Source organism: Oryzias melastigma, linkage group LG20 (assembly GCF_002922805.2).
Source record: "Oryzias melastigma strain HK-1 linkage group LG20, ASM292280v2, whole genome shotgun sequence".
Lineage (NCBI taxonomy): Eukaryota > Metazoa > Chordata > Actinopteri > Beloniformes > Adrianichthyidae > Oryzias > Oryzias melastigma.
In genome coordinates this window covers 2,441,346-2,454,673 of record NC_050531.1, presented here as the reverse complement: position 1 = coordinate 2,454,673, position 13,328 = coordinate 2,441,346, and the positions used below count along the sequence as shown (strand labels likewise).

The window sequence follows — 13,328 nt, the reverse complement described above, 5'->3', positions numbered from 1 at the left end:
GCGGTAGAGGACAGGAAATAAGTAGGGAAACTGATCATATCAAACGTTTTAAACTTCGTTTTTAATAAATATTTACATGAAATAGTTTCACAATTAAGAAAATTAAAAAAGTAAATATTTTATTTTGACTTTTTACCTCAGTAAAGGCAGGAACTGTCTTATTTTGAAGTAACTACTCATGTTCCAGACAAAGGAAGTCAACATTTACATATTTAAATGCAAAAACTCCCTTTTAGATGTTTTCTAACAACATCAACATCTTTTTGGGTTTTCAGCTCAGAAAAACATCAAAAACTAGTTGCAGTTCAGTGGTTAAAAAAATATTCTCTCTAGAATGTTTGAGTAAAAATCTTTTTTTCATTCTTGCTGTGTTAGAATCTGTTGTTGGAGAACATTTGTTACATTCAGAAACCTGCATCATTAAGGTCAGTTCATAAAAACGACACGACAAAAAACATTTTTAAGGGATTTTGTGCCACCATATTGCAACCAAAAGTTAGAGATTTGAGATCAACAGTTTCAAAATTGCAAACAAAATGTTTAGGAAGAAAACTTAATAATTTGCAAAGGAAAATAAACATTTTCTTTCAAAAATCTTTTTTTCTTTCAAAACATGTTTTCGCATTTGCAAACTTTTTATATTTTTGCTTTCAAAAAATATTTTCGTTTGCAGCAAAAAGTTTTCAGATGCTTAGTGTCTCATCTCGCTTTCACCATATCTTTGACTTTGCGTTCAAATTTTTCTTTCAGCGTTATGTTTGTGCCACACCAAATTATGAAGTTTGCAATTTATGAAATTTTATTCTCAACACTTTACATTTTGTTTGGAATTTAGCCGATTTTGATCTCAAATCTGTAACTTTTATTTGCAATATGATGGTACAAAAATCACTTCATACAAATTCAACAGATCTGCACAAAGTGAGGAAACAGCACCCTCTAGTGTAGACTTTTATAAAAATAAATTCCAGTTTATTCAAATGTCGAAACTCAACCAAAAAAATAACAAAAATATTGTCTTCTTGAAGTCCATTTTGGATTCATTTACAAACCGACGTGAGTCTGACAGTCTTCCAGAGATGTCTCTTTCCTTTCATCGGGTTTGTTCATTTTCTAGCGACGCATCAGTTTGGTTGAAGCTCTGCTGCTTCTCTAGCTGACGAGGAACGCCCCGAAGAAGCTGCTCTTCTCGTCCATGTCCACAGCAGAGGCGTTGGTCACCGTGACGAACAGCCGGTCGCTGGCGCTGAGCGGGAAGAGGCCTCCCTGGTGAGCCGAATGCAGAGAAAAGTCGGAATCCCGAGACCAGCAGGAGGTCCGGCTCGTCTTCATCAGCAAGATGGGAACGGGGTATGAGCTCATCTGGGAAAACCGGGAATGATCAGGGAGGAACCAACGCTAAGATTTACAGATAATAACATTTTTCTAATAAATGAAAGACATTTCTCTGACATTAGTTACTCAAGCCCCCCAAAACACCCAAATATTTGTGTGTTTTACATGTTATAGCATGTGTGAAAGTTTAGGCCCGGGGGCCGGATCCGGCCCTCCAGATCATTTTATTTTTATTAATGGCCTGATGTTATCTTGCGCTTAATTTGTACTTGTATAATTTTGACAAAATATATTTTTATGGAGAGTAAAATAATAAAAGTTATTTAAAGTTTAAGTTGATTTATTCTGGAATAATATTCCTGCCTTTTTATTCATAATTATGTTAAAAAGTTACAGTTTTAAAGTTTAAAAAATTGGCATTCTGATAGCTTTTTGGACTATTTTGGCATTTATTACGATTGTTTAGGCTATTTGGAGTTTAGCATTGTGTGATTGAGTCCGACACCGCTGGGTTATAGGAAGTGGAGCAACTCCAAGCGGCAGGAAGACATTTCAGAAGTTAAAGTCACTGTTTGATCTTCTTTTGGTCTATTTTTAAAGTTTAAGTTTAATTATGATGAAAAAAATCCCCAAATCTGTATTGTTTTTTAGGAAACATGGTTTCTGCAGAGCGGCAGGATTTCATAAGAAATTCACCTCTGAATTGTGGACATGGAGCAACCCCGCCCCCCTTCCCCATTGCTGAGAGCTCTCTGTTTACATGATCTCCCAACATTTGTAGTGCAACAAAAATGCATCATTGTAGCTTTTCAGCTCAAAATCAAAGATGGAGAGTCCAGAAACCAGCAGAGAAGAGTAGATGAGAACAGCGGGTCCAGGTGACCCACCGGGTCAGAACCTCACCTTCTTATAGACGTACTGCAGCAGCGGCCTCCCCCTGTCCTCGCCCTCCTCACCCTGCTCCTCCAGGGAGTGGGTGTGTCTGAAGTAGGTCTGGGCATAGATGTAGTAGAGGCCGGGCCGGGGTACCACCAGCTCCCCGTCCACCAGCTCCACGTCCTGCAGGAACGCCAGCCCTTTCTGCCCCTCCCACCACGAAATCTTCTGGCCCTGGACCCTCCTCTGGAGGGAGACCGAAGCTGCAGCACAGAGGGGACAAAGGTTAGGGAAAACCAGCCCTTCGTTTGTCCACGTCTGCGAGAGACATTTGTTAAGCAAAATCTGGCTGGGGGGCAACAGCCCCCCTCCTGCAGACCTTATAACTTAATTGAGTCCCCAGATGTACCAAACTGCACCTGCTGTCCGTGTGAAAGTGAACCCTCCTCAGGAGGTTCTGCTTCACCACTTTAGGGTCAGAGAGCGAGCGTCTCCAAAGAGCGGCAGGAGAGATTTCACATAAATGTCACTTTTCATCTTATTTATCATTTTCAAATATCATAGAACCTGATGGTAAATAAAACGTTACAGTGTTTATGCTGTACACTGACCCCATTATTGTTTCTCTTTTAGTCCGTCATTGTGGCTATTTTACTCCTTCTTAGTGTCTCTTTTACCCCTCAATAGTGTCTCTGTTACCCCCTCAAAAGTGGCTCTTCTGACCCTCCATAATGGCTTTTACCCTTCAATTGTTCCTCTTTAACCCCTCCGTTAAAGGTTTCTGCATAAAGAATAATATATATTTTTTAATCTTATAAAGTGACACTTTTTGGACTACAAGTTCAACGAAACACTTGGAAAAGTCAAACTTTACTCGATTTATTCACAAGCAGTTGAAGCATACAGTTCTACGTATCACTATGTAAGGTTTCTGACTCCAGTACCCATAATGCCCCAGGAACTCATCCAGTGGCACGGCTTTTACCAAAATCTAGCTAAACATTTTGGAGACACAGAAAACATTAGGAGATCAAAGAGCAGTTTTTCATCTGCTCCTGATATACAACATTTTACTTGAACACTCATAAATGCAATTTAAATCTTTATTTTCTATCTTTTTACATGTCCTCCGTCACCAGAAAAATGTCCCAAGCATACGTTAAAAACACCCAAAAATAAATATTTTTATTGAGTTTTTAAGTGGTTCAAACATACGTAAGAGCCACTTTATTCTAATTTACAAAATGTTGCTTGAGATGAACCAACAACAGTAAAACAATTTGTGCTCATTTTTTCTCCACTTCTGACCTCACACTACCTGTTACTACATTCACTGCAATGAGCCGATCCCACAGGGGACAGGAGGGCTTTTATTTTGAAAGGATGTCCTGTCAACCTCTGTGAAAGTTGGATTCATTAAGAAAACAACTATTTTCTCTTAGTGCTTTTGTCTTAGTTATGCCAAAAAAAACAAATTTCATCGCTATTCCTCACATTAGTAACAATAACATAATAAATATAAACAGATGTCTTATTTTTCTAAAGGGCTCCTATTATTATAGTCCGACACGAGTGGTTTTTTTTAAGTGTTAACGGTTGCAGATCCTTCATCTACACACATGGAAAAATCTAATTTAAAACGTAAACATGAACAAACTTCAAAAATGATTTTTTTTTTTTATTAATTCATGTTTAACACTTTTTATTATCAGTGTTTATACTTTTTTGTTTGTGTATTTTCCTGTTTTATGGTATTTTTCACTAAAATGTTGAGTCTCTGGACAAACCGAAGCTCCACGCTGATCTCACCTCCTCCTCCTCCTCCTTCTCCTCCTTCTCCTCCTCCTCCCTGCTGCAGCTTGGGAAAAACGCTCCCTGTCACATGAGCTGCCACTTTGGGCTGAAGTGACGCTCTGTCCTCCATCACAAGAGACGGCAGCACCCGAGAAACTTCATCTGACGACAGGAAATGAAGCTTTAGGTCACGAGGAGACGCTGAACTCCTGATCCGTTAGAGTTTTCTCACCTCTGACAGCCGATGAAAGCTGGCTCTGGTAGCGCTGAGACAACGACTGAGGAGGAACAAAACACATTTCAGAAGCAAACATTTGAGTTTTTCAAAACTGTCATCTAAGGCTGGAGTTGAAGTGAAATCAGGAGTTACAGCGTTTATCTGCCAAACAGCCTTTGACCCTGAAATGCGCCGACATCAGAAGAAGGAAAACAAGACGTTCCAGAAACAGATCCCTTCCTGGAACGGATCACTCTCCCACTAGAGCGTTTATCAGAACACAGCAGAGCATCCGTCAGAAACGCACTAGTGCGTCCGTCAGAAACGCACTAGAGCGTCCGTCAGAAACGCACTAGAGCGTCCGTCGGAAACGCACTAGAGCGTCCGTCGGAAACGCACTAGAGCGTCCGTCGGAAACGCACTAGAGCGTCCATCGGAAACGCACTAGTGCGTCTGTCAGAAACGCACTAGAGCGTCCATCGGAAACGCACTAGAGCGTCCATCAGAAACGCACTAGTGCGTCCGTCGGAAACGCACTAGTGCGTCCGTCGGAAACGCACTAGAGCGTCCATCGGAAACGCACTAGAGCGTCCGTCGGAAACGCACTAGAGCGTCCATCGGAAACGCACTAGAGCGTCCATCGGAAACGCACTAGTGCGTCCGTCAGAAACGCACTAGTGCGTCCGTCAGAAACGCACTAGAGTGTCTGTCAGAAACGCACTAGTGCGTCTGTCAGAAACGCACTAGAGTGTCTGTCAGAAACACAGCAGAGCGTCAATCAGAAAAGCAGCAGAGCATCCATCAAAAACGCCCTAAAGCGTCTGTCGGAAACGCACTAGAGCGTCCATCGGAAAGGCGGCTGAGCGTCCTTCAGAAACTCACTACAGCGTCCGTCAGAAATTCACTACAGCGTCCCTCAGAAACGCACTAGGGCGTCCATCAGAAACACAGCAGAGCGTCAATCAGAAAAGCAGCAGAGCATCCATTAAAAAACGCACTACAGCGTCCGTCAGAAACGCACTACGGCGTCCGTCAGAAACGCAGCAGAGCCTCCAACAGACGCAACATTCTCAAATTTCATTGTTCAAGACGCCGATGCAAAGTGCAGTCTACCCCCTTTACTCCTGTCTTCCGGGGTTTTCCCATAATTCTCTACACACATGAAATTGGCTCTGATTAGTAGAACTATGCCCTCTAGTGTCCAAAAGTGGAACACAAACAACTACTCAGATACCCACGTATTAATGTAGTTTCTTTCTCATCAGGAAGACTAGTAACTAAAATCCTCCTGTTACCACTCGGTTACACAGGTTAGGAGTAAATCCTCCCCTCAGTCAGGTGTCTGGAGAAGCTTCCATTAAATCAAACTGGAGCTTAATTAACTCTTTTAAAAAGCTGAATCAGCAAATCCTGCACCGTCACATTCACAACCAGCCTGGAAACATCCACAGCTTAAACTTCTTATCATTTCCATCAGCAGCAGATCTTCACACAAACAGGACGTAGTGGGGAGGAAACTGTAACTGTGCCTGCAATGAATCAAGGATCCAGACTTTGGAAAAGGCTGACAGTCTTCTGGACGTCCCGCTGACAGTGACCGCTACTCAACCACTAAAGTATCTGCAGGATGGAGGCTGTCCTCACATTTCAGACGCTCGCGCACCACAGAGGATTTCTCTGCTTGAAACTTTTTCCTTTATCGGTCCAAAAAAGTCGACGTTTTTTGGGGTAAATTCAGCGTCACTAAAGCATGTCTAAGAAGCAACAGCTTAAGTTCTGGAACAGGCGTCACGGTTCAGAGCCAAACCCGACTGCGCCTGCCCGGCTCTCACACAGAGCCGGCAGGTGAGCGCATACCTGCGTCGATAAGACCTCCGAGGATCACATCTCCCCGCCATGAAGGAGCTCATTGTGACTCGTTTCTCCAGTGTTTTCCTCAGGAATCATGAGCCTCCACCCAGAGTTTGAAAGATAAAGCTGGAGTTGGTTTGTACGTTTCACATACGCTTCCAAATGTTTAAAGAAAATCCCAGAAGTGACTCAAATCCTGATGTTTTGGGTTTCACAGTTAAAGTGTGGGGGGGGTTGCATTAGTAATGTCTCCAAAATCTAGTGGGTGGGGAGTTTTGACAGAGGTTAGGTTAAGGGGGGGGCATTGTGAGACCCGAGCCAAGAGCGAAGTGGAAAACAACCTTGACGGCGCGGCGAGCTGCGGGACAATGAGCTCATGCATGAAAGCATGCGGATGAGGTCCGACCTTCTCGATGAGCAGGTGGAGCTGCTGAGTGACCTGCCAGCACGGATCGCCCTGGACGGCCGCGAAGCTCTGCAGGTTGGCGCCCGTCAGACAGGAAGTGCTGCTCCTGGCGAACGTCTCCTTCATCTGTGGAGTAAAGAAAAAAAAGATCCGATTGTTACAAAACGGCAGCAGAAGAACTGTGTTCATCATTTAAGGAGAAATCAAACGTCTCTACATGTTTTTAACGTGTTTTGGTGGGATTTTTCTGAGGAGAAACTTCGGTTTAAAATTGCATTTCTGAGTTTTACTTTATTCAAATTGTTGTAACTCAGGAGCAGCCGGAAAAAACCTGTACGGCTGGATAGCTGTGATATTCCTCACCATTTTTGTCTTACAGGTAACATAAGGCTGGGGTGTGTAAGCTAGTAGGGGAGAGTGTAAACAGAGAGCTCTCAGCACCAACCTTCTTTTGACCTCCTGCCGCTCTGCAGAGAGCTTGTTCGACCACAATGCATTGTGGTCTATGCACACTAGTTTTTCACAAAGACTTCTAGGAAATGACTTATGTACTCGATTTTGGAATTGTAGGACCGCACTACAAAATCTCGAATGCTCTATGTAGTGAGCGGTGAAGGAACTCAGACATAACTTATGTCCTAGAAATAGGATTTGGAACCATCGTTGGTATTCACAGGAACGGCTTTCAATCACTTAAATCTGACTCCAGTTTCTTAAATTCAGCAATCAGTCTTGGTGTTCCACAGGGCTCTGTGTTCGATCCACTACTGTATACTCCAAACTTGATTCCATTCGGTAACTTTGTTAGGCGGAACAGCACCGTTCTGATGATATGCTGATGATGCTCACTTATATTTACAGAAAAAAAAATATCTTCTTTACCACCTTACAAGTTATACACTTTTGTTAAGAACCACCATGAAAAACAGTTGATGACAATCAAAACTAAGCAAAACCCGAATGGACCAAATACCAACAAAATAGATTTGATGGTCAACAGATCCTAGACCAGCCCCTAAAATGATTTATTCCGGAATAATATTCAGCCTTTTTATTATTCATAATTATGTTAAAAGGTTACAGTTTTAAGGTTTTCATAATTGGCATTCTGCTAGTTTTTTGGACTATTTTGGCATTTACTAAGATATTTTAAGTCTATTTTTGAGTTTAGATAATATTTCAGCTACATGCTAGCTGTTTTGGCTAATTTAGGGCTTTTCTTTTAAGCTTTATTAGGCTATTTTGGAGTTTGACTAATATTTACACGCCAGCTGTTTTGACTAATTTAGGGTTTTTTCTGGGTTTTTTATGATATTTTGAAGTTTAGCCATGTTTTCAGCTATATGCTAATTGTTTTGGCTAACATAACGTTTTTTTTTTTGTTTGTTTGTTTGTTTTATGGGCTAATTTGGCATTTAGCTAACATTTTTGCCAAATTCAGCTAACAGCATTCACACTAGCATTATCACAGGTAATGTTATATATCTAGTTCAGAATTATGATAAAAAGTTACGGTTTTAAAGTTTTAAAAATGTAGTTTTAGAGTGTTCAATAAATGTTTATCCTAAGGTGTGTTTTGTATTTTTCCCCCCTGTGTTAATGAGTTTGACACCCAAACTGTGGATTGATTTTCAAAGAGAAGTGAGTAGGGAAGGACTTTGGACAGCCTATGTCCTAGATATGTCAAAATCTGAATTAAAAGACCACTGCGAACAGTTTGAAAACATAATAAATATGATTGGAGTCGGAAAATGTACTTTTTTATTTCGAAATGCACATTTTTGTGTTTCTGCGCCACATTCCTGCAGGTTTGAGTTAGCTGTTTGTCAGGTTGGCTTCATACCGGAAGTGAGGTGACCTGATCTGGTTTCATGAAGATGCTGAAGTTAAAAAAAAGTTAATCATAAATCACACAAAAACCTCATATACTTCATTCTCTCTGCTACACAAAAGTGGCGCGCGTGGCGCAGCATAACCGAAGCGCACGCGCCTGATCCAAACGCTCCTCAGCTGTCTCCGGCGCGTGCGTGCGGGGGTCAGGTGAGGCGTTCCTTACCGCGTGCAGCGCCGCGCTGAAGCGCAGCACCGTGAAGGTCACCACCACCGTCTGCAGCAGAACCAGCACCAGCAGCAGAACCCCGAACCTCGAACCCGAGCCCGTCATGACGGCAGACCGCCGCCCGGAACCCGAGCCGCGCCGTCCCGATCCCGGAGCTCCAGAGGGGGAACAAAGCAAAAGAGCTGGCTCCTTCCAGTCCCTTTCAACCCTCCCCGTCCCGGAGGAGGAGGAAGAGGAGGAGAAGGAGCAGGAGGAGGCGGGCCTGCAGGACAGCACTCGGACGTCTATTGTTTCTGCATGTTCCTCCATGCATCCTTCAGGGTTGGAACTTAAAGTCCAGCTGATGTTCTGCTGCACCAGCAGACCTCCTGGGGAGCTGCTGGATGTTCCTGACATCAAACCTCCATCATGTCTGCAGGACAGCGTGGTTTTCTGAAGATGTTTCCTCATATTTCTGGTCATTGAATCTCCTTTCAGGAAACCTCAGCTCTGCTGACGGTAACAAGCGTTTCCTCGTAGCTGCAGGCGGTGGGATCCTGTCTGTTCTTGTTCTTTCAGACCTGCTGCTGCATTTGGAACCATCGCTGGTATTCACAGGAACCGCTTTCAATCATTTTAGTCTGACAGATTCTAGTTTCCTCATTCAGCAATCAGTCTCGGTGTTCCACAGGGCTCTGTGTTCGATCCCGTCCAAACGTGCTTCCATTAAGTAACTTTGTTAGGCAGAACTGCACCGTTCCGATGATATGCTGATGATATTCTCTTATGTTTACTGAATAAACTACATTCTTTATCAGCTTACAAGACTCCATGCACTTTTAGTCCCTCCTGGCTTTCCATCCATGCCTGTGTCATGGTTTTATGACCTCAGCGAGAGCAAGAATGAGCCAAAACAACAGACTCTGGCAATCCCCTGGACTATTTTTAATCATCCAGACATGGAGGCGATTGAAGGTCAGCGTCGCCCCATGCGTGCGTTCAGTGGGCGGCGGCCTATTTCACTGACTGTTCTTCAAGTTCAGCAGCAGGTCTGTTCTGAGAAAAGAGCAGAAACCTTTGTAGTTAGTTAAGAGACAAAAAAAGACTTCATTTACTATTTTAAAAAGTTTAAATATGTCCAGAAATCAGAAAGGTTTAGAAAAATGTCTGGAAAAAAAAGATTTTCTAGGTTCTGAAGAAGTCAAAAGAGGACAGACGGCAGCAAACTGAAAACAAAAATTGATTTTTAGTTCAAATATTCTGTTTTAAGACATTTATAGAACTGTACAGTAACGTTTTTAAAAACTTACAAAAGACATAAAAGCATAAATTAAAAAGATAAAAACAGATTGTTATACTTTCAGTAAACATTATTTTAAAAGGAAGTAAAAACTCATTTCGCATTTAGAAAAAAGGATTTTCCAGCATCTATTTCTGTTTATTTATTCCCAAATAGTAAAAACACATTATATAATATGAATGCATCTAAATTTTCAAAAAGGTGAAATAAGACTTAACGTCTCCTACAAGGTTTTGATCTTTGAGAAACAGGCCCAAAGGCTCTTTTAGTATTAAAGGTTGCAGACACCTGGTATAAACACACAAGTTACTAGAATCAGTGCGAACGCTCCACCACGAGGTCGCTCCGCTGCTTGACAAGCAAACGTCTAAACAGAGAGGAGCCAAAACAAGCTGGTGAAGTGTTTTAGCTACAGGTATGCAGACCACACCTGAACACCTGCACAGGTAGATGATCAAGCAGAGATGTTTCCTGTTTGTGTTCCTGATACCAAAGACAGTCGTCAGAACTTCAGGAAGGAGGATTGTCCTCATCGGGGTTGAACGACCGAGCGCTGCCCACCGTGGATTTTACGAGAAGTTTTAAAATTAAACAGGTTTTTTATTGAGAGCAAAGGGTGTTCTAGCACAATAGCAACATTTATTCTTCAGACTGGTGCTGCTCTGCTCTTAAAATGAATCGAAATCACATCCAGATGTTGCAGATTTGAAAAATGTGGCCCAGGTTCCTTAAATGTGATCAATATTCAGACGTTTTCTTGGAGCTCCTCGAGGAGTTCTGCTGCTGGTTCCAGGCGGTGGTGGTGTTTGAAGGTGAAGCGGAGAAGCGCCTGCTGTCACGGTGGCGGCGGCGGCGGCTCTGCTGCTTGTTCTGTAGCCTCGGCCTATAAATGGATCCTGGTCCTTTCAGCTCATTCCTGCATCTGCAACATCTGGCCTCAATCTGGCTGCTGAGCCGCTCCACACCCCCTGCCTCCCAGGGAGACAAGCTGTCCGCTTAGGTTTCACTCAGCCGCGCCCGCAGGGCCTGCTGGGGGTAACCCAATCTGCAAGGCCTCGTGCGTGCACGTGGGAGTGTGTGTGTGGCTGGACGGCGTGGAGACCGTCCAGGAGAGCGTGCTGGCAGCAGGAGAAACAAAAGAAGTCCCCCACCAGAAACTGTGGATTAAGATGTTTGTTTCTGAGAGGCGGCCAAGTTTTGACATGGGGGAGAGCCGGCCAACCCCCCCAACTCTCTCGTGCCCTCCTTTTTCCTCCCCCTCGCCGTGTCCAGCCGACCGCTTTCTTCCTAGAATTGTCCCTCCGTCTGGAAACTGTTTTTCCAAAAGCCTGATGGTCACTCTTTCATGGAGTTCCCACCCAAACGCACCTTTGCATTGTTCTGTGCCAAGGTCAGCCTCGCGGTTCACGACTGATGCAAGCAAAAATGTCGGAGGTTCTTTAGCTCTCCTGATGTTGAATTTTATGTTATGTAACCAAACAAAAACATGAATCCAATGACGAAAATCAGAAATGCAGATTTTGTCTTCCCAGGAAGTTCCAGGTCCTCGATCTCGGGCTCCTTCCCTGTTTTCTAATTTTCGCTGCTTGTTACCTGAACCAGGTGTTCCATTTTAGGTTGTCCGGTTCCATGGAGGGTCGTCGAGTGGACCGTCTTCATCCTAAAGTTCCTCTCCGATCATTTTTTAATTTATTTGATCATCATGATTATGACTGTGAGGACTCACTCAGTCATGTCCTCCTCCGACCACCAGAGGGAGCCCTCTCCTGAGTATTAACCATCTTCCTCACTACAACTCCCATCATCCACTGCTTCAGTTCTCTCCACGCACAGCTGATCATCCTCATCCTCATCAGAACCACCAGCATTTATACCCACTCCAGTCTTACGTTCGGTGCGAAGTCTTGATTGGGTTTACCCATCAGTCCGAGCAGTTTTGATTCTTTTTACTCGCTTCTCTGCCTCGCCGCCTCTGTGTTTTAGCCTGCCTTTTGACACCGTTTATGTCTTGCTCTTTTCAGTTAAACCGTTTGCACATGGATCCTAATGTCTCAGCCTCTTCGTCACAATTACATTTTTAGCCCAAATCAAAAAATCTGTCGCTTAGTAGGACATAGTTTCTGCAGAGCGGCAGGAGTTCATTAGAAATTCACCTCCAGGTTGTGGACGGGACTGTTGGTGATGAGTAAGCCTGACATAAATCGGTCCTTTGTCTCCCCCTCTGGCCATCAGTGGGATACTTCACCTGAGTACTAACGCTTCCTGGGTCTCCACACTACACTTCCCATCAGCCCCTGCTGTCACTCCCAGCAGGATTTGGTCAATGTGAAGTCGTGTCTGTGCCACTGAGTGTTCTCATCCTGACCTGATCTTCTGCTTCGTCTGCCGCCTGCCCCGACCCTCACCAGGACCCTGACCTCTCTGGTTGACCTCTGATGCCCTCATGCTCGTGTTGACCTCTGCCTGCCTGACCCAGATTCAGCTTTGTGGACTTTTAGCTGTGCTTCACTCCCGTTCTTCTGTCTGAACCGATAAAACCTGTTGCACTTGGATCCAGCTGTCTGACAAAGTGACAAAGCCCCTCCCTATTTCCCATCATCCATCTGTTTACACTCTCTCTCGCTGGCTTACAACCCCTCACAACCCCAATTTAACATTACTGGTGGCAACAAAAATGGCGAGCCCTTCCGTCAGAGATGTCCAAAGTCAGTCTTCGAGGGTTGGCCTCCTGCTGGGCTTATTTATAGTCTTGTTATTTGGACCTTGAGTCTGTAATAATAAATTATTCTATTCTATTCTATTCTATTCTATTCTATTCTATTCTATGAAGCTCCAAATGAGCCCAAATGTCTCCTTCACAGTTAAAGGTTGCCGATTCCTGTTCTACCCCATTCCAGACTTCTTCATTCAGACCTCGACTCCGCTCTCTAGGTTCGGTCATTGACATAATACGGATCATTCTGACCTTCTCTGTTCGCATCCAGAATCCTCCTCAAATCAAATGTTGCATCTGTGGATCTCTCTCTCTGATCTCATGTTCCTGGGAGGGGACTAACCTCACACTCCCCTGATTGTTGAAGTCATCTGCAGGTCACTTTGCATGAAGTGTCTGCGGAATGATGTACTAACCAGAAGTTTAGGTGGAGGGCCAGGACGCCTGCTGGAGTTGTCCAACCAGATGGAGGTCCCAGGAGAGACATGTGACTCCTCCTGGGTGTCCAGGTGGAAGTCCAGACCTCCTCTCTTAGAATGCTGCTCTCTGAACCCAAACTCCAACAGAGGAGGGTCATGGTGCCCCACACTGGTGCAGTTTAGACCACAAGTATTGTTCAGTCCTTCAGTAATATCCTAATGTTTGTATGATTCACAGTAAAGAAAAGTCAAACTGAAGAACTTTGGAGTTCTTCATGGTTGAAGATCCTAAAAACATCCTCCTGAAGCGTCTGAGAGCGTGTAGACTTGATCTCAGCGTTTGTGGAGAAAGATCATTAATGTAAACACGGACATAATT

At 43.8% G+C, this 13,328-nt stretch overlaps 1 protein-coding gene across 1 annotated transcript; it reads right to left on the bottom strand.

Annotated features, from left to right (window-relative positions):
• Window positions 1-39: 39 nt before the first annotated feature.
• On the bottom strand, window positions 40-9,095 carry LOC112151525 (tumor necrosis factor ligand superfamily member 10). The gene is made up of 6 exons (XM_024280498.2): window positions 8,536-9,095; window positions 6,480-6,605; window positions 4,238-4,283; window positions 4,021-4,167; window positions 2,239-2,474; window positions 40-1,362 (listed from the first exon to the last, which is right to left on the bottom strand). Exons 1-6 carry the CDS (start codon window positions 8,998-9,000, stop codon window positions 1,153-1,155), a joined length of 1,230 nt encoding a protein of 409 aa, XP_024136266.1. The 5' UTR covers window positions 9,001-9,095; the 3' UTR covers window positions 40-1,152.
• Window positions 9,096-13,328: the final 4,233 nt, after the last annotated feature.

Coding starts and splice junctions, on each gene's coding strand:
- LOC112151525 (XM_024280498.2), bottom strand. CDS start 9,000: ATGACCAGAAATATGAGGAAACATCTTCAGAAAACCACGCTGTCCTGC. Junction 6,606..8,535: donor TCAGCGCGGCGCTGCACGCG/GTAAGGAACGCC, acceptor TTTACTCCACAG/ATGAAGGAGACGTTCGCCAG. Junction 1,363..2,238: donor TGCAGTACGTCTATAAGAAG/GTGAGGTTCTGA, acceptor CGGTTTTCCCAG/ATGAGCTCATACCCCGTTCC.